Source organism: Oncorhynchus nerka, linkage group LG8 (genome assembly GCF_034236695.1).
Source record: "Oncorhynchus nerka isolate Pitt River linkage group LG8, Oner_Uvic_2.0, whole genome shotgun sequence".
In the NCBI taxonomy this organism is placed as follows: domain Eukaryota; kingdom Metazoa; phylum Chordata; class Actinopteri; order Salmoniformes; family Salmonidae; genus Oncorhynchus; species Oncorhynchus nerka.
Window position 1 is genome coordinate 22,932,548 of NC_088403.1, and position 19,613 is coordinate 22,952,160.

Sequence of the window (19,613 nt, forward strand, 5' to 3'; positions counted from 1 at the left end):
GAGGGCGTGGCAGGAGCAGATGTGACAATAACTTAATTTCAGTTCTAAATGTTTCCGCTAGTGACTGATAGCTTTACTGTTAATTCAACCTTATAGCCTTTTAGCTATTTTACGCAGCTTTTTATGTCATATAACTAGAAAAAACGTAGATAGCTAAGAGAGAGCTTTTCAATTGGCATCTCTCCCCCTGTTTTCAGTCACAGGTGGGGATTTAGGTGTAAGCAGTGCAGGAGGTGGGCTCATGAGTTGTGCTCCAATTTTACTAGGGATAGCTGTATTTGTGACCTACACGTTCTAATTAGAATTATGCAATAGCAGAACATAAGAGAGTTGCTTATGAGAGTTAATTAGTTAAGTTACTGTTATTAAATGTTATATTCCAATGTTATTTATATTTCATTATAATATTATATTCCAATGAATATTTTTTTTTAATGAATTAAAAACACTATTGAAACCCTTTTGCTCCTGAATGTCATTTTAAAGACTGCTGGGATTTAAGATCTGGCATTATTCAAATCATATTTAGTGTAATGGTACATAATGGATTGTATGGAAAAGGAACAACAAAGAAAGAACAAATAAAAGGAATGTGCAGGTGAGCTAAATCTCCTCATAGTGCAGGTATTAATGGTGACATGTGCAACATCATCCCCTCATATTTAATTTAAATAATTAAAATAAGACAACTAGACTTAGCTTTTCAGTATTACTTACTAAATCATTTCTAAATCAAACTGATTAAATGGATTTTAACACACTTGTGCCATAGTCTTCTACCGGGGTAGGTTAGCCTATCTATATTGACCAAAAATATAAACGCCACATTTTACTGAGTTACAGTTCATAGAATGAAATCAGTCAATTGAAATAAATAAATTAGGCCCTAATCTATGGATTTCACCTAACTGGGCAGGGACACAGCCATGGATGGGCCTGGGAGGGCATAGGCCCACCCACTTGAGAGCCATGTCCACCCACAGGGAAGCCAGGCGCAGCCAATCAGAATGAGTTTTTGGGTTACACGTGGTCTGCCGTTGTGAGGCCTTTTGGATGTACTGCCAAATGCTCTAAAATGACTGGGTGTCTTATGGTAGAGAAATGAACATCCAATTCTCTGGCAACAGCTCTATTGGACATTCCTACAGTGAGCATGCTCCTTCAACTTGAGACATCTGTGGCATTGTGTTGTGTGACAAAACATTTTAGTGGCCTTTTACTGTCCCCAGCACAAGGTGCACCTGTTTAATGATCGTGCTGTTTAATCAGCGTCTTGATATGCCACACCTGTCAGGGGATAGATTATTTTAGCAAATGAGAAATGCTCACTTACAGGGATGTAAACAAATTGGAGCACAACATTTGAGAGAAAAAAAGCAACGCTTGTATTTGTCGGGGACACGAGGAAACAAGTCGCCTAATTGGTTTAATAGCCTACTATCGATGTGCCATACGTATTTTGTGCGCAACCGCTACCACAAAAAGGTGAACTGAACAACACGCTTCATGAGTCCTGAAAGCTCTGCTTTCATTCGGACGCTTTTGAAGTCTGTTTAGAGATGACAACGCCGCTTTTGAACTGCGCAATCATGTGGCATTCTGCTTAAAATTGTATTTTATTGTATGAAGTATTGGATATAATTTTTTTACGGAATATAGCCTACGCATCTTGTGTGAGATAAACAGTTCCAGAGAGCGAAATACGTTCATTGGTTATGGTCACAATACGAAGAAAACGATGTCGCATTATTGTGAGGATCTTCATCGTTTGGAAATGTAAGTGGTTATGTTAAACGTTCTGTTGCTTGGACCTTTTGTTTGGCAGCTCTCTGGGAGTCTTTTCAATGAGACTCAATATATTCCCTTTTAGCCTCATTTTCAGCTGGTAAAATAACAGTTTCACTGGTAGTTCTAAACTACATGGTGGTTCAAGCTATTCCACTTTAAGTAGACAACTAAACGACCAAAATCCAGATGGTTATCTAATTTAATAGCTAATGCCTCATGAGTTTAGTTCAACTAACAACATAAGAACCCAAAATGTCAACATATGTTATGTTTGTAAATGTAAACAAGCACTGTAAAGCAGGGCTGCCTAACTCTTTTCCTGGAGATCAACTGTCCTGTAGGTTTTCAGTCCAACCCTAATTTAGCATATCTGATTCAGCTAGTTAAGGTCTTGTTGAGCAGCTAATTTAGTATAATCAGGTGTGTTAATTTATGGTTGGACTGAGAACCCACAGGAAGGTAGATCTCCAGGAAGAGGGTTTGGCAGCCCTTTTGTAAAGCCTCAACGTGGTTAAAACTATCATTATGATAGAGCTGTGGATGCAAGGACTGACTCCATTATGTCTATGAATTTGAGTGGTTACATTTCTCCATGTCCATCCCTCAGGTTTTTTTTTTTTTAGCAAAAGAGGTGGGATGGCCGCTTCTTTATTGTTTTAATTAAGGACTCTTGTTAACTTGTTTTCTCTGCAAAATAACCTTAACTGTCATATGACAGTATTGGATGCCAATAACCATCTTTCTCTCTCTCTCTGTGTCTCTCCTCTCTCTCAGCTCTTTTTGAATGGGACGCTTAAGAGTGGCTCATAAGATGTTTGCAACTTCTTCACCAACAACCTGAGACTCAGCCCTCAAACAGTAGAATGTGTCCCGTTGTGCCACGACCACTGTGTGTGTCTATTGACGGGCACTTACATGGCTTTAGGGTTACCTTGGCATTCCTCCTGTCCATGTGTCTGTCCCGTATGACGTTCACGGCCGCCTGCCCACCACCCTGCCTGTGTGCCAGCGACATCGTCTCCTGCAGTGGTCGCAATCTGTCAACTGTTCCCCCTGACCTCCCTGGCTATGTCACCCGATTGGACCTCGGCCACAATGTCCTATCTGCTCTGCTTTTGGATTGGTCAGACCGGCGTCTGGACAGGCTGACCGTACTGGTCCTCAGCCAAAATGCCATTATCCATCTGGCACCGGACGCCTTTGCCCCCACCCCACACCTTCGCCACCTGGACCTCTCGTCCAATGGACTGTCTCGGCTCAATGCATCTGCCTTCCATGGGCTCGGGGAACTGGAAGTGCTGCTTCTGTTTGGAAACCGCATCTGTCAGACCATGGCGGGAGCCTTCGAGGGGCTGAGCAGCCTGGAAAGGCTGTATCTGGGTGGGAACAGACTGACTGCCTTCCCCCTGGAGCTCTACCAGCGAAATGGGGCTCTGCCACGCCTGCGTTTCCTGGATCTGTCGACGAACATGGTGAGGCAGGTGCCCGTGCAGAGCCTACTCTCTCTGGCCACCTGGCAGCAGGGTGGCATCTACTTGCAGGGTAACCCGTTGGTGTGTGACTGTGCCTTGCGCGCCATGCTGGAGTACTGGGAGAGGAGGCAGTACTGTCCCCTACTAGACTTCAGGGAGGAGTATCCATGCAGTCTGGGTCAGGAGGAGTGGCTGAATTGTTCTGGCAACCCTCAGGGTGGGTTCCATGGAACTGTAGAAGTGTCTTACCAGGCAGAGCCTGGCGATTGGCTTATGGTGCCGTGCCCTGGCATTTCTCTCCCCTTCCTGGAAGAGGTGGTGGTGTTTTGGGTGACCCCGGGCGATGGATCCCCGGCACTGGGCGTAACAGACGATCAGAGCAGCCGCCTCACGGTCCTCATCAATGGTACGCTGGAGATCCGAGGGGCTCTCCGTGGGGATTCAGGGACTTACTCATGCGTGGCAGTCCGCGGTCGACACCGGAGCTCCAACGAGACTTTGGAGGTCACCATCTCCGTAGGTAACCCCAGCGGACCAGGCAAGAGCGGGGAGGTACGTAGCAGCAGCGGGGCGAATTTTAACACTGCATTTACCACGCTGGCGTCCTGTGTAGTCAGCATCGTCCTGGTGCTCCTCTACCTGTACCTCACTCCCTGTCGTTGCCATGGTGGAAATGCCAGGGGAGTTGGTGGGTGTGGCGGGCGAGCCATGCTCCTCTGTGCAGACCCCAGAGAGGCGGAGCTCACAGACCGAAGGGTCACCAGTGGAAAGAGGGTGGCCTTCCTCGAAACGGGGGACGAGCACCCCCACAAATGCAGTGCCAAGCACCCAGTAATGGACACTGCAGCCACAGAGGGCATATTGAAGAACGGAAGCAGGGCCTTGGAGCAGGTCCACGAAGAACACCTTGTGTAGCATTCAGGGTCTGTCCTTAAAGCCCCACCAGGCTTTCATGGTTCTCAAAATGTAAAATATTGAAACCTCGCATTGAGAATCCATACATGAAAGTAGTTTTAACACCCTTTATTTCACAACAGTGATCAGACTGCTGTTTTATGTTATACCTACTGTGTGGACAGATATGGAAACAGTAGTTGGTTTCTTTGTCAAAGTTTTATACATATGAACTTGCAGATAAAGAAATGGTTCCAAACAAAATACATTCTGTGGAACACCTGTGTGAAATTCATTATGTAGGCATTTGTGGATCTATAAAGTTAATACAGGATAGACATGGTATACACTGTCCATCCAAATAATTACTTGCAGGTTCCTAGTCTGTCATAAGGTGCCATGCGCTATTATGAATGATCATAACAGGGTGAACACTGTAAATGTATTCTTAATGTATTATATGCAGGTTGAATGGATGCATTCAGACACCGATGTCAGTCGACCCTGATCAGTGTCTGGGGACTAGCCCCAAGCCTCCCATGACCTATATACTATTGTTGTTCTCCGTTATTTTTGCAGGTGTGACCGTGAATAGAGTTTTTCAAGGTGAGGAAGGGACTGATATGTTACTGCTGGTATTAATATATTGAACTAACTTGGAAATTGACATTCATTTAGAATAACTAAATTCCATTGTCTCAATGTTGTCTTCATTTAAGTATATATGCATTTCAGATGAGTAGGCTTTTTTTCTGACAATGATCTCGAAACAGTGCAAGAAACCTGCTTTTATACACCATTTTAGACACATTTTAGACACCATTTTAATAGAAAGAAATCACTTAATTTTATATTAGCGTTAGGCCGTAATGGAATAAAGCATTTTCACGTCCTTAGAGGTGATGGAGTGGACATGAATTGATTGCTGAGATCCCCCGCCCCCCCCAATGACAGTTCTCTAGGGGACGTATTTAACTACAGTAGGTTCCCACTCCCACCCTCACTGACAGTTCTCTAGGGGACATATTTAACTACAGTAGGTTCCCACTCCCACCGATGACAAGGTAACTGGCATCCAGATGTGACTTAGCACGTCAAATTGAATGGTCACTGTACCAAACCTACATGTTTATAGACAAAGCCCAGAGTTCCATGTTTTTATGTTGTTGTTTTTTACAAACTGTGTTGTGAGTATTACGTGATCACAGTATAATAATCTACCACAGCTAAATGTGACTTGTACAGACATGTAGTATCAGGATAGTTCCCATCACTAGGTTTCATCTGACGAAGGAATCTAATGAACTAAAATCTGTGACCGTTTTTAAGGCTGTGTTGTCTAGTGCAGAGAACTCTAGCTCTGTGGAATCAGGCCCTCATAAAAGTTATATGTATGGGACATACAGTTGAAGTCTGAAGTTTACATACACTTAGGTTGGAGTCATTAAAACTCGTTTTTCAACCACTTTGTTGGTTAGGACATCTCCTTTGTGCATGACACAAGTAATTTCTCAAACAATTGTTTACAGACAGATTATTTCACTTATAATTCACTGTATCACAATTCCAGTGGGTCAGAAGTTTACATACACTAAGTTGACTGTGCCTTTAAACTACTTGGAAAATTCCAGAAAATGTTGTCATGGCTTTAGAAGCCTCTGATAGGCTAATTGACATAATATGAGTCAATTTGAAGTGTACCTGTAGATATATTTCAAGGCCTACCTTCAAACTCGGTGCTTCTTTGCTTGACATCATGGGAAAGTCAAAAGAAATCAACCAAGACCTCAGAAAAAAAATTTGTAGACCTCCACAAGTCTGGTTCATCCAAATTCCTGAAGGTACCACGTTCATCTGGACAAACAATAGTACGGAAGTATAAACACCATGTGGCCACACAGCCGTCATACGGCTCAGGAACGAGACGCGTTGTCTCCTAGAGATGAATGTACTTTGGTGAGAAAAGTGCAAATCAATCCCAGAACAACAGCAAAGGACCTTGTGAAGATGCTAGAGGAAACCGGTACAAAAGTATCAATATCCACAGTAAAAACGAGTCCTATAATCGACAACCTGAAAGGCCGCTCGGAAAGGAAGAAGCCACTGCTCCAAACCACCATAAAAAAGCCAGACTACGGTTTGCAACTGCACATTGGGACAAAGATCGTACTTTTTGGAGAAATGTCCTCTGATGAAACAAAAAAAGAACCGTTTGGCCATAATGACCGTCGTTATGTTTGGAGGGAAAAGGGGGAGGCTTGCAAGCCGAAGAACACCATCCCAATCGTGAAGCACAGGGGTGGCAGCATCATGTTGTGGGGGTGCTTTGCTGCAGGAGGGACTGGTGCACTTCACAAAATAGATGGCATCGTGAAGCAGGAAAAGTATGTGGATATTGAAGCAACATCTCAAGACATCAGTCAGGAAGTTAAAGTTTGGTCGCAAATGGGTCTTCCAAATGGACAATGATCCCAAGCATACTTTCAAAGTTGTGGCAAAATGGCTTAAGGGCAACAAAGGCAAGGTATTGGAGTGGCCATCACAAATCCCTGACCTCAATCCTATAGAACATTTGTGGGCAGAACTGAAAAAGCGTATGCGAGCAAGGAGGCCTACAAACCTGACTCAGTTACACCAGCTCTGTCAGGAGGAATGGGACAAAATTCACCCAACTTATTCTGGGAAGCTTGTGGAAGGCTACCCGAAACCTTGACCCAAGTTAAATCATTTAAAGGCAATTCTACCAAATACTAATTGAGTGTATGTAAACTTCTGACCTACTGAGAATGTGATGAAAGAAATAAAAGCTGAATTAAATCCATTCTCTCTCCTATTATTCTGACATTTCACATTCTTTTTATAAAGTGGTGATCCTAACTGCCCTAAGACAGGGAATTCTTACTAGGATTAAATGTCAGGAATTATGAAACTGAGTTGAAAAATATTTGGCTAAGGTGTATGTCAACTGCCGACTTCAACTGTACAAGTTTGATCTGAGCCCCTAACCCCTATTCCTTCTGTGTTTATAGATCTGAATGAGCTGGATATATGTAAGCAATAATGGTGACGGCACCATCAAAGCCCATTGAAAAGGCTAGGAGAGCTTCCGCCATATTGTTAACACCTATCCAGTTTCATGGGATCTGCAAACAATGAGGGTCTAGGAGCTGCTTTCAGTCTACTCATAGTATTTCATTCAGTTTTTTTATAGAATGTTTTGTCAAATGGAATGTAAACTACCATTTCCCAAGACTCAGTCCTCCCCTTTAATTATGTCCTGGGTATTTTCTCACCTCCAGCTAGTAGCTACAGTATCTGAGCCCAGTTTTTACAACCATGACCTGTGCCCTTTCACCAATGTTCTTGTCCTTGACTCTCCAGGTATGAATATTGTTAGTTGCATTTCCTGTGTGCTAAGTATGTTTTGCCATTGCCAAGCTCATTCCCATGCAAGCAATGCTGCCAGGCTTGCATTATATAGAAAGGTTTTGAATCAAACTTGTCATGAAAACTGTCTATGTACCTGAAGGATTTTTGTTTAATTAATCTTAGTAACGCTGTTCTCATTTGTCACAGAATGTATGCAAAATTTGTCATTCTCCTAACATGGCAAAATGTTATCAAATATATTGCAATATTTAAAGGTATGAATTAATTAAATATTAAATCATGGAATAGAACAACGTTTGAGAGAGTTGTGAGGATTTCCTGCTCACTAAATGCAAAGTGTTTGTTTGGTCATTGACATTGCCACGTTAAGTAAACCTCAGCTCATTTGCCATCCATGTGACAGGGGAATGGTCATCAATAAGCTACGCCACAAACCACCCATAAAGTAGATGAAAAGACAAGTTATTATATGGAAATGTGGTCCCATTAAAAAATGAGGCCACACCCAATGTATCCTTTAACAACGCTTTCAAAAGTCCTTTCAGCCAACAAAGGAAAAGAGGATCTTTATAAAAATGACATTCATGCTTTTATGTGTTGTAGTTTGTTTGTACTGTAGGAACGGAACAAAACATTCTTGATTTGATGCTTGAAGCCACAGGGAACCCAGAGCTGTATCTGATTTTAGATTGTGCTGTCTCACTAACTAACAGGAAATCCATGTCAACAACAGATCTCTTTGCTGTCATTACCATAACTGTACGGGAGTTAGAGGAACACGTAGGATGAAACTCCGCCTCCATGACAGTTATATCATTGATGAAGGGGCAAGACAAGGCGAGCATTTGTGTACAGCAACTAAAAAATTATTTTTCTCATGCAATTACATAGTTTAGATTAGTGCACAGTATGGCTATAGGGTACTATATTCTGAACTGTATCGTTTTTTGTTTTTGAAGTCCTCCCTAAAACACACATTGCCCACAAACTGATGTGAAAATGGCAATTCATGTCTTCTCCTAAGAAGAAAAGGGAACATTTTCCCAGCAATGGCAGGGAGCTACCACCACACGGACTATAGGCCTGGCTTCTGTAATAATGACAACTCAGAGATGTTTAGTATGTGTGCCCATTGGTCAATGACTGGATGCTATGATGAGCCTGTTAGATTTATTAGCATATTTGTATGATATACTACAGTCACACACACAAAAGGCAAGTTTTGTTAAATACATACACACTTTACAACATGTACATGTGTTAAATTGGCATGTTGACATGTAAGTGTTAATATGTAATAACTAAGTAATACATGTAACTGTTGAAGCCAACTTTTCCCACATTAGCTAATGTGCTGCTACACTGCTATGTAACCATAAGTAAGTGAACAGGAAATTGAAAACTGACGCATTGAGTCACTGACACTTCATATGCTTGGAGTAAATGTCCTTTATAAAGTAATTGATAGAAAACAGAAATATTATATTGTGAAGGAGGAAATATTTCCATAGGGAAAGTATGAATGGCCTCCTGAGTGGCGCAGCAGCCTAAGGCCCTGCATCGCAGTGCTAGAGACATCACTACAGACCCGGGTTTGATCCCAGGCTGTATCACAACCGGCCATGATCGGGAGTCCCATAAGGTGGCACGCAATTGGCCCAGCGTGGTCCGGTTGTGGTGCAGCCTGGAATCAAACCAGGGTCTGTAGTGACGCCTCATTCGTGAGTCGTCACTGTAAATAAGAATTTGTTCTTAACTGACTTGCCTAGTTAAATAAAACAATTATTGAAATATTTGTTGGAAGCCCATTTGATGCAATCTTCCTGGGAAAACACTGATGTCATGTAATCTAAATATATTAGTGGTGTATTTCTAAGAATTACAAGTGATGTAATTTCCATTTGCAGAAACTGAAAATAACTTGAGTGTTGTTTCTGCATAAAGCTTACTTGAGTCTAGGTGGATCTGGAGCCCAAATGCATATAACAGAGAAGGTAGTTATTCCAGAATACCTACGTTTCATTTCAAGGCAATTTAAAATGTTTTATCATTCAAAATATCCAGGGGTGCAACTTTCACTGGGGAGGGGTATGGGGGACATTTTTCCCCCACAGTCTGAAATTGCATTTTTGTCCCCCCCAGGTTTGTCATTGGAATGCGATACAAAAAGAGGCAACGGTGTGCTTTAGGACCATATGGACACCTGCGAGCGGTCGGGTAGGCTGTTTAGAGAGTGTGTCTGACTGGATTTTTAAAAAAAATTGGTGTCCCCCCCACTTCTAAAACCAAAGTTGCGCCCATGAAAATAACCACCACTGAATTTCCATTCTATTAAAGCACTACAAAGAGTGAATTGACAACACTTCCGAATATACAGTACATTCCATTTCATAGAACACTCCCTCTTTCTCTATTTTCAGCTAATGCATGTCTGTGGTGTGACCTACCTGAGCTCCTCTTAACAGAACTGGGTTTCTTGATGTCTACTACATGAAAGTTTGCCCTTTACAATGCCCACTGGGCACAGACATCAATTCATCGTCTATTCCACGTTGGTTCAACCTAATTTCATTGAAATTACGTGGAAACAACATTGATTCAACCAGTGTATGCCCTGTGGGTGGTTTGCTCTCTCCCTCTGTTTTGTTCAAACTGGGAAGGTTTTACACTCCTGTGTAACTCATGTCACACTGTTTAGTGTACTATTCAATCCCAATTTGAGATATGCAAATCTGAAATGACACATTTCCTGTTGATATCAATGAATTATTAGCACTTGAGTAATGAGTGCATCATATCTCAATGATTCTACCTTCTGTATGTGTACAGTAGGCATATTTTCTCTGTAGCACAAAAAATGAACAGTACTGTTTTGCAGTTGTGTAAAGTTCTACTTTTGTAGTTTTGGGGGGGTATCTGTATTTGACTATTTATATTTTTGACTACTTCCACTTTTACTCCATATATTTTCCCTGAAACCCAAAAGTACTTGTTACATTTTGAATGTTTAGCAGAACAGGAAAATGGTCCAATTCACTCACTTATCAAGAGAACATCCCTGGTCATCCTTCTGCCTCTGGCGGACTCACTAAACACACATGCTTTGTTTGTAAATGATGTCTGAGTGTTGGATTGTGCCCCTGGCTCTCTGTAAGTACATTTAAAAAAACACAAGGTACAGTCTGGTTTGCATAATATAAGGAATTTTACATTATTTATACTTTTACTTTTGATACTTAAGTATATTTTAGCAATTACATTCACTTTTGATACTTATGTATATTTAAAACCAAATACGTTTACTCAAGTGACTTTCCCTTTTTTTCTTGAGTCATTTTCTATTAAGCTATATCGAATCAAAGTTTACCTGTCACGCGCGCTGAATACAACCGGTGTAGACCTTACAGTGAAATGCTGAATAGAACCTTACAGTGAAATGCTGAATAGAACCTTACAGTGAAATGCTGAATAGAACCTTACAGTGAAATGCTGAATAGAACCTTACAGTGAAATGCTGAATAGAACCTTACAGTGAAATGCTGAATAGAACCTTACAGTGAAATGCTGAATAGAACCTTACAGTGAAATGCTGAATAGAACCTTACAGTGAAATGCTGAATAGAACCTTACAGTGAAATGCTGAATACAACCTTACAGTGAAATGCTGAATACAACCTTACAGTGAAATGCTGAATAGAACCGGTGTAGACCTTACAGTGAAATGCTGAATAGAACCTTACAGTGAAATGCTGAATAGAACCTTACAGTGAAATGCTGAATACAACCTTACAGTGAAATGCTGAATAGAACCTTACAGTGAAATGCTGAATAGAACCTTACAGTGAAATGCTGAATAGAACCTTACAGTGAAATGCTGAATAGAACCTTACAGTGAAATGCTGAATAGAACCTTACAGTGAAATGCTGAATAGAACCTTACAGTGAAATGCTGAATAGAACCGGTGTAGACCTTACAGTGAAATGCTGAATAGAACCTTACAGTGAAATGCTGAATACAACCTTACAGTGAAATGCTGAATAGAACCGGTGTAGACCTTACAGTGAAATGCTGAATACAACCTTACAGTGAAATGCTGAATAGAACCGGTGTAGACCTTACAGTGAAATGCTGAATACAACCTTACAGTGAAATGCTGAATAGAACCGGTGTAGACCTTACAGTGAAATGCTGAATACAACCTTACAGTGAAATGCTGAATACAACCTTACAGTGAAATGCTGAATACAACCTTACAGTGAAATGCTGAATACAACCTTACAGTGAAATGCTGAATACAACCTTACAGTGAAATGCTGAATAGAACCGGTGTAGACCTTACAGTGAAATGCTGAATAGAACCGGTGTAGACCTTACAGTGAAATGCTGAATAGAACCGGTGTAGACCTTACAGTGAAATGCTGAATAGAACCGGTGTAGACCTTACAGTGAAATGCTGAATAGAACCGGTGTAGACCTTACAGTGAAATGCTGAATACAACCTTACAGTGAAATGCTGAATAGAACCGGTGTAGACCTTACAGTGAAATGCTGAATACAACCTTACAGTGAAATGCTGAATACAACCTTACAGTGAAATGCTGAATACAACCTTACAGTGAAATGCTGAATACAACCTTACAGTGAAATGCTGAATACAACCTTACAGTGAAATGCTGAATACAACCTTACAGTGAAATGCTGAATAGAACCGGTGTAGACCTTACAGTGAAATGCTGAATAGAACCGGTGTAGACCTTACAGTGAAATGCTGAATAGAACCGGTGTAGACCTTACAGTGAAATGCTGAATAGAACCGGTGTAGACCTTACAGTGAAATGCTGAATAGAACCGGTGTAGACCTTACAGTGAAATGCTGAATAGAACCGGTGTAGACCTTACAGTGAAATGCTGAATAGAACCGGTGTAGACCTTACAGTGAAATGCTGAATACAACCTTACAGTGAAATGCTGAATAGAACCGGTGTAGACCTTACAGTGAAATGCTGAATACAACCTTACAGTGAAATGCTGAATACAACCTTACAGTGAAATGCTGAATACAACCTTACAGTGAAATGCTGAATACAACCTTACAGTGAAATGCTTACTTACAGGCTCTAGCCAATAGTGCAAAAAAGGTATTAGGTGAACAATAGGTAGGTAAAAAAAAATAAAACAACAGTAAAAAGACAGGCTATATACAGTAACGAGGCTGTAAAAGTTGCAAGGCTACATACAGACACCGGTTAGTCAGGCTGATTGAGGTAGTATATACATGTAGATATGGTTAAAGTGACTATGTATATATGATGAACAGAGAGTAGCAGTAGTGTAAAAGAGTGGTTGGCGGGTGGTGGGTGGGACACAATGCAGATAGCCCGGTTAGCCAATGTGCGGGAGCACTGGTTGGTCGGGCCAATTGAGGTAGTATGTACATGAATGCATAGTTAAAGTGACTGTGCATATATGATAAACAGAGAGGAGCAGCAGCATAAAAAGAGGGGTTGGGGGGGCCATTTGATTACCTGTTCAGGAGTCTTATGGCTTGGGGGTTGATAGAGGAAATTATGGTTGAAATGATTAATTATGTATACATTATTGATTAGAACCATTTATTCTAATACTATTATGTTATGGTATGAACTGTTACTGAAAATGTAAGCAGAACAAATTAATTGTATGTGCCTCTTGGGTGGTTTAAGGGGGAGAGATGATATAGCTTTTCAGACAAGATAAGAATGTTTGGGTTATGTTCCATTAGGGGAGAAAAAGTATATCTTTTAGACAGATTGGAATGTCTGTTTTATGAGGGGAGTAGAAGTTCTCCAGGCCTGAGTATACTATGCTATTGTAAGGATGGGAGAGAGTGTGAAACTGATGACGTCATTTTATGTTCTCTCTTTAAAATGTAATGTTCTTTGTATTTTGGGTCAGTACTCATCAAGAATAAATGCTGAACTTGTTTTTAAGACTGGTCTCTTGCTAATTCATGCAAATGATAAACTTACAATTTATCATGAAATAGATAAGAGTGTGAATTTGGTTTTGGCTGCAAAACACTCAGGAATCTAGAATTCCTCTATCAGGGGTAAAAACAGTTGAGAAGCCTTTTTGTCCTAGACTTGGCACTCCGGTACCGCTTGCCATGCAGTAGTAGAGAGAGCAGTCTATGACTGGGGTCTTTTACCATTTTTACACCGCCTGGTGTAGAGGTCCTGGATGGCAGGCGGCTTAGCTTGACATTTATTCAAGTATGACAATTGAGTACTTTATCCACCACTGCTGTTTTGACTGGTATTTACCTGGTATTTGATAGGAAATAATGTGGTAACATTGGGTATTTTCTGGTACTTTACACCTCTGGTGGCATGCGTTTTGTTCATAGCCTAGTACAGTAGAGAAATGGTGCCCTCGTGCTTTAACTGAGGGTGCCACACGTTCTGACTGAGAGATGTACTCTTAGGCTTATTCCTTACAACATATAAATGCAACAAGCACACTAAATAGTAGGCTACACACCACAACAACATTAGGGTTTGAGTTACAGCTATTATTGGGTAATAATGAATAGCAATTGGGTAATGGCAATACAATTCCATATGTACTGTAAATATATTTGTATACCAACTTTATGAAAATTGAAGAGCATTCTATTTCAAGTCGATTCAGTCCAGGCCAGAGGGTAACATCAAATACATTTCAATTCCTAACTTAAATGGATGAGATGGTAATGGTTTGTCATCCTACCACCTTTCTTCAGGACCAGGGTGAAAGCCCTGTTGGATCCCAATTGGTATTTTGACGTTTACTGTGTGCACTTAAACCACATTCTGTGCAGAAAGAGAATGTGTTTAATAAAACATCAGTTTTATTTCAACATCAAAACACTGTTTTATTGATTTGATTCTAAATGACCATTATCATAACACAAGATAGGCAGCGCAGCAGCTTCATTAGAATGGGGCCCTCTGTGTAACGGTTGTGAGTAACCACTGGATGGAGCTAGTAAACTTCATAGATCTACTATCACACTCTGCACATTGTAGAAATCAGGGGTTTGCTACAGTAGATGTCAGTGTTTTTATGTGCAGTTCAGGCGGTGACGGTGACATAGTGCTCATACGTCAGTGATCATTTAATATGAATTGATTTAGTTTTCATTAGGCATGGGTAGCCTAGTGGTTAGAGTGTTGGACTAGTAACCGGAAGGTTTGCAAGTTCAAATCCCCGAGCTGACAAGGTACAAATCTGTCGTTCTGCCCCTGAACAGGCAGTTAGCCCACTGTTCCTAGGCCGTCATTGAAAATAAGAATTTGTTCTTAACTGACTTGCCTAGTTAAATAAAGGTCAAATAAAATATGAATAATTAGGAGGTCAAACGTGTTGAGTTGGAGAACATGAGCGTTCTTAGAAAATGACTCGCATTGTGTCAACGCAGCAAGTAATTTCCATGGCATTTCTAATGGGTTCCCTGTCTCTCTCAGAAGGTTGTTTGCTTGACAAGAACTAAGGAGCCATTATTTTCTCCAGAAGTAGCTTTCTAATTCTAATTCTTAAATGTCAAGCATATTTTCCAAGGCCTTGTTTTGTACTCTGCGCCTGTGTAAGTGGAACTGGTTGGATGTGTGTACACTACTTTGAATGGGAGCAAGCTTTTATACTCTATACTGTACAATCAAGTATGACTGACAAGCTTTCTGATCTACAACTTCACTCACCTGTGACATGCACGCTTCCAGTAAATGGTCCAGCCTAGCACAGTTAATCAGGTTAAAAATGGTTATTTGTGTCAACATTTCAGATTCCAAATATTAATGTAGCCAACTGTAAGCCGGAGACCTAAACAAGCATTTACAAGAAGTCAGATGCCTTACCAATTCAGTGCTACATTAGTAACACTATTACAGATTGCTATTTTGGGGCCAAGAGGAGGTTGTACATATTGAGATGCAAGCCAGTTACAGCATCACAAGACAGTCCATAATTGTGATCATCTCTGTTCATGGTTGCTAATGATTGCCATCACAGAAACCAAATCGTTCACCACGACCAAAGGAAAATAGTCGTTAGTTTCAAATTGTTGATCGTAAACTTTACCGCCAAAACACCAAATCAGCATACATCCAACATCCTGCTACGTGTAACATGTTCTCAAAATGTTTATGTATAAGTTTTTTTACTCATGTTGTCTGTTGCTATCTACATGACACAGAAAATACTAAGAAATGGACATGGATCAAATGATAAGAACTGGACAAAGTTGTGAAAGCAAAAATGTAAGGACGTCCGTAACACAAGTATACTCCCAATGTATTCACATTCTGAGAATTGACACAGATACACGATGAGTCCATTCTGTATACCAACTCTGTGACCTTGTCAATCTCAGTGCTGACACTAACCACATTTTTGTTGTTTAGCAGACGCTCTTATCCAGAGCCACTTGCAGGAGCAATTAGGGTTAAGTGCCTTGCTCAAGGGCACATCAACAGATTTCGGTTACTGGCCCAACACTCGTAACCGCTAAGCTACCGGCTGCCCTGGAAGGTAATTAAGGACGTTTGGGAGTTTGATCCCCGGCCGAGTTATACTAAAGACTGTAAAAGTGGGACCTGCTTGGCACTAAGCATTAAGGAGATAGATTGAGGGTAAGGCCCTGCGATAGACTAGCGTCCTTTCCAGGGGTGTACTTCTACATCAAGTTGCCTCACACTACAGAAACAGAAGATGGGCTCCTGCCTCTATTAGCCATTCTGGCTCACACAAGCCAAGGTTCGTGCAAGGCTACTTACTTACAATTCTGTATGGATCTTTGCGAGGAATAAGATCCACTGTTGTATCAAAGCCAGTCACTATAGGCAAATTCTTAGTATTTGATAGTTCCTTGTTTTTATAACATTTTATAACTTCTCACTCGTGATGGAACTGGTTTCAAGTACTTGTGTGTGCATGCTCACTTCCTGTGGGCTGTGTCAGTTTAGTGTTATTACTGTATGTAGAGGTGTGTGTGTGTGACTCCTATGGTTTGCCTTCAACCCCATTCGATGTTCAGAACGGATGTCGGAGGGGCTAGGTCTACATAAGGGTGCAAAAAAAAAAAATCACAGAAGCTCTGATGAAGGCCGTGGGGCCGATACGTAAGCTTATTAAATATCAGTGATACTATCAAGAGCAGTGTGCCGTTTCCTTTTTCCTTCATTTTGACTCCTATGGTTTAAAAGTGGACAAACGGGCAACTTCCTAAATCTTTGTCCACATCAGACATCATCTTATGATCATGAAGAAAGACTTTGAACCTATTGGGACAGGAAATACCCGTCCTGTATCCTGTATTTACACAGAGGTGAATAATAAGACCTGTTCGTCAGAGGGAAGTGAAGGTGAACCCAGGAGGAGGTCACTGAGTTTGCATTCTAGGTAGAACATACTGCTGGGGTCTTTGAATTAGACTCTGACGTTAAATAGTTTGAGTGAGTGGAAAGTTTGTTTGAACGTTCGCCACCGGAGACCGTTTGAATGTATTGAATTGAATTGAATGTATTGCTAAGATTCTGGCTTTGTTTTTATATTTTTTATTAAACCCATGAATGTTGGTGGATTGCTTTTGAACCAAAGGTGCAGGGGCTTGGGGAATGGTTCCTGTTGTGATCTGCTTGGGGGTCACAGGGTCAAGCCCAAAAATATGTTGACGGGAAGCTAAAGGACATGGAGGGTACAGGTGGTCGCCCGCCGTACAATGAGCTGAACACAGATGCAGCTAAAAGCATGTAATCTGCAGTCCCTGACTCCTCAGCACTCAGGAAACAATAACCTCACACTGAGTTGCCCCCTCACTTAGAGAAGTGGATGAAAGGGCAGAATACAGCTCAAGAAGAGCATGATAGTGCTATGAAGCTGGACAGACGTCCGCTTTTTCACCTGCTTTATGGAAGTATAGCACTACGTTCATCCAGGGCCAACCCACTACAACCACCACTGAAGCCTGCCAAACTCCAGTGCTGTTTGTTAAATTAGCGCAATTGAATTTATGAAAACAATAGGCGCGTGATGCTCATTACACAAAGTCCTGGTTTGTGCAAGCATCTCACGAGGGGCATTCTTAAATTGCTCAGTGACACAGCATAAAAACTCCCAGAACGGAATACCTCTTATCTCACTGAGGAACTCTCCCCAAATCTGCCCACAATATCCAATTAAGTTAGACAGGGAAATGTTAGATAGCTGTTCATTCAGTTTTGTGAAAGCCATTTAGTGCCAGCATGCTCACACAGCCACTAGCCCATGCCAAAGGCCTCTTCTAGGAGTTAGATTTAGCAGTCTTTCCCAAACCTCTTCTCAAGTACCCTTGGCTAATGTCACTGTTTTGATCTATTCCTGATCTAGTTGACCTGATCAAAGTAACACGCCATTGGTCAGTTCAATCAGGTGTGCTAGTTCATGAAGTAGTGACTATTTTGCTGCAGATCAAGAAGGGTGCATAAAATTCTCCCCTCTATCCTGAGGGTAGAACACACTTGTAACAGTCACATGATTGTGTCAATAGCATTTCTGTGAGACACTCCCGTGCCAGTAAGTTGTGTGAAGCCAGTAGGCCTACACATTAATCTCATTTTGGGGATTGTCACCGTCACACTTGTTTTTGTAGTGGTTTGTCACATTTTGAATAGTGACAATTTGTTAGACCATCAATCAAACCCGTGTCATGAAGTGCTTAACAACATGACGGTGACAATGAAAAATGAACACCAGAGGGGAAGTTCATCCTCTCCTGTCTGGCCAGATAGAAGTTTAGAGTATACAGTGTGGCAAAAAAGTATTTAGTCAGCCACCAATTGTGCTGTCAGCCACCAAAGTTCTCCCACTTAAAAAGATGAGAGAGGCCTGTAATTTTCATCATAGGTACACTTCAACTATGACAGACAAAATGAGAAACCATTTTTTTATGAATTTATTGGCAAATTATGGTGGAAAATAAGTATTTGGTCAATAACAAAAGTTAATCTCAATACTTTGTTATATACCCTTTGTTGGCAATGACAGAGGTCAAACGTTTTCTGTAAGTCTTCACAAGGTTTTCACACACTGTTGCTGTTTGCCCATTCACCCTTTTGAATGGCGGACACAATCCAGGTCTCAATTGTCACAAGGCTTAAAAATCCTTCTTTAACCTGTCTCCTCCCCTTCGTCTACATTGCTTTGAAGTGGATTTAACAAGTGACATCAATAAGGGATCTTCGCCTGCACCTGGATTCACCTGGTCAGTCTATGTCATGGAAAGAGCAGGTGTTCTTAATGTTTTCTGTACTCGCTGTATGACCATGTGGGAAGGCCAATCGGTTGTCCTCAGATCCCAGCACGTGCTAATAGTTTTGTCCATCATGTTCTAGTCCATGAGGTGTGTACTGACTGTGATCCAGCGGTGTAGTGAACTTCACCTCTGAGTGGTGATAATGTAGTATTCATAAAGCCTTTATGAGCATGACATAGAGGATCATAATGCTCTGCATAACATTACTCTTTATTATACATGTATAAAACCTCAAAACAAATGTAGCCTCTTATGGTATGATGATCTGGTTTCAGCAGAAACATCTACAGTTTCATGTGTCGGTTGGTTGCACTGTGGATCGGCATGTACTGGCGGTCATGATGTGGAAAGTGGACTGGCACGTGTTGCTGCATGTTGTGGACAGTTCTGTTGGACACGTGTATTTTTGCAGTTCTCCTCCAATCTGACCTGACCATTCGTTTGGGTGCCTTGTGAGTGAAGCCCAACAGCAGGAGATTAGCTGGGCTCTTATCATGCCTATGTGAACGTCAACAGAGGGATGCGACCCCCTAACCCGTTCCATATTAAAGAACAGGGACCGCCTGAAAAATAGATTACATAATGGGTTTTACATAACGACCTCAACAATTAAAGAGAGGGTAGAGGAGCGGAAGAATTTGGAAATGATGCAGTTGACCTTGGCATTGAGCACACAGACTGGTCATTGAGGCACAGCAGAGGTCTCCGAAGGGTTAGTCTCTAATGAGGCTGGTACAGTGTGCCTACATGCAGTCATAAC

At 41.3% G+C, this 19,613-nt stretch overlaps 1 protein-coding gene across 1 annotated transcript; it reads left to right on the plus strand.

Annotated features, from left to right (window-relative positions):
* The first annotated feature begins 1,330 nt into the window (after positions 1–1,330).
* LOC115133692 (amphoterin-induced protein 2-like) lies at positions 1,331–4,676 on the plus strand. The gene is made up of 2 exons (XM_029667179.2): positions 1,331–1,776; positions 2,563–4,676. The coding sequence occupies exon 2, from the start codon at positions 2,652–2,654 to the stop codon at positions 4,173–4,175; it is 1,524 nt and encodes a 507-aa protein (XP_029523039.2). The 5' UTR covers positions 1,331–1,776; positions 2,563–2,651; the 3' UTR covers positions 4,176–4,676.
* The last annotated feature ends 14,937 nt before the right edge of the window (positions 4,677–19,613 follow it).